Consider the following 1,431-nt stretch of genomic DNA (forward strand, 5'->3'; position numbering starts at 1 on the left):
AAAAATCACCCAAGCATTTTCTATCTTCTAGGTCACGTTCAGTCACGATACTTTCAAAATCTAAACGTTTATTCCGCTTCACAGATCGCGACAAATTGATATATTTTTCGATGAAAAATCACAGCTGAAATAAAATCACTGGTGGCCCTTCGGGTTCACCGTGAAAGTTGATGTAGGTAGTTATAAGTAGTTGATTTATCTGCTTTTGAATGTCGGCACTATTTTATTTTCCAGATATTCTTGCTTGCTATACAGGCTGATTGAAAGTCACATCAGATACGAAAGTTTTTCATAAATATCGTTTTAAGTTGTGATTCACTGATTGCCAACGTTTCTGTTTGCAGCTATTCCAAAGCATGATTGACCAACTTTCATTATATTTAGCCTGGTTTAGATCATGCGGAATATACGTATTGAATATTACTTTTTGAACACGAGAGTAATTGATCTCTATACACTTTGAAAAAAATGTGCACTTATCCAAATCTGAAGAGGACGATATTAGACGTATAAACAACAGCAGGATTTTTATTATCTTGTCTGAACATGATGCATTTACGCAAATGTTTGTGGTATTGTTAGTAACTGTTTTTTTGTTATATTTAAGGTCGAGGATATTGAACATTCTACATCCATTCTTCGTTGAGGTGTATTTCATAGATTATGGAAATAAGGATATAGTACCAAGTGACAACATACGAAGTTTACAAACTTTTCCGACATCATTCATTTCCATTCCACCTCTTTCAACAGGTTTTATTATTGCAGAAGCTCATTGTCCAGGTGTGTAAAAAATACAATAACATTATAGTAAAACTGGTAATATGGACAATACCTAGAAAGTAATATGTATCAAGGTAGTACCGAACTTTCATATCCAGACAATCGAATATGTGAACACGTTTGTCGAAATTTGTGCCAAAGCACTTAAAAACCCCTTTCCAATCTGGCATTTGTGATCTCTCATGCGGTTCAAAATTTAATCCTTGGAAATTTATTTTTATTTTTCAAAAATCAGATTTTTAATCAATATTTTGATATGTTTTATAGCATTTAAAATGATTTTTCAAATTTTGGTTTTCTAAAAAATCATAACATCAGGGTAAATGATATTAAAGAAATAAACAAGTGCTTACAGAACAATAAAAAGGGTGAGTGCAAAATAATTTTCTTTCTTAACTGAGCCTGTTATTCAGCCATAACCTACAGCCAAAAAAATATTTTCTTGACTAAAACAGAGTAGCAAATGTGAACCTGTCTTTCTCAAGACCGATTACACAGAATATGACGGCACGTTCCTACTTAATATTTATTTAAATATATTTGTTAAATAATTTGCATTACTTCACATGTCAGCCTAAAATGCTAAAACACATAAAAACGCTTTTATTAAAAATCTCTTAACTTGAAGGTCAATTGATTTATTTCTAC

General features: G+C 31.6%; 1 protein-coding gene across 1 annotated transcript in view; it reads left to right on the plus strand.

Annotated features, from left to right (window-relative positions):
- LOC125503836 (tudor domain-containing 6-like) overlaps positions 1–970 on the plus strand; it is a 3,762-nt gene extending 2,792 nt beyond the window's left edge. Inside the window, exon 2 of the mRNA XM_048664825.1 lies at positions 608–970. Coding sequence (XP_048520782.1) covers positions 608–791 — 184 coding nt within the window. The 3' untranslated portion in view covers positions 792–970. The remainder of the gene's footprint in view (positions 1–607) is intronic.
- The last annotated feature ends 461 nt before the right edge of the window (positions 971–1,431 follow it).

The sequence above is a fragment of the Dendroctonus ponderosae genome, unplaced genomic scaffold (assembly GCF_020466585.1).
Source record: "Dendroctonus ponderosae isolate FM_Combo_2020 unplaced genomic scaffold, Dpon_F_20191213v2 Dpon_F_20191213_3, whole genome shotgun sequence".
Lineage (NCBI taxonomy): Eukaryota > Metazoa > Arthropoda > Insecta > Coleoptera > Curculionidae > Dendroctonus > Dendroctonus ponderosae.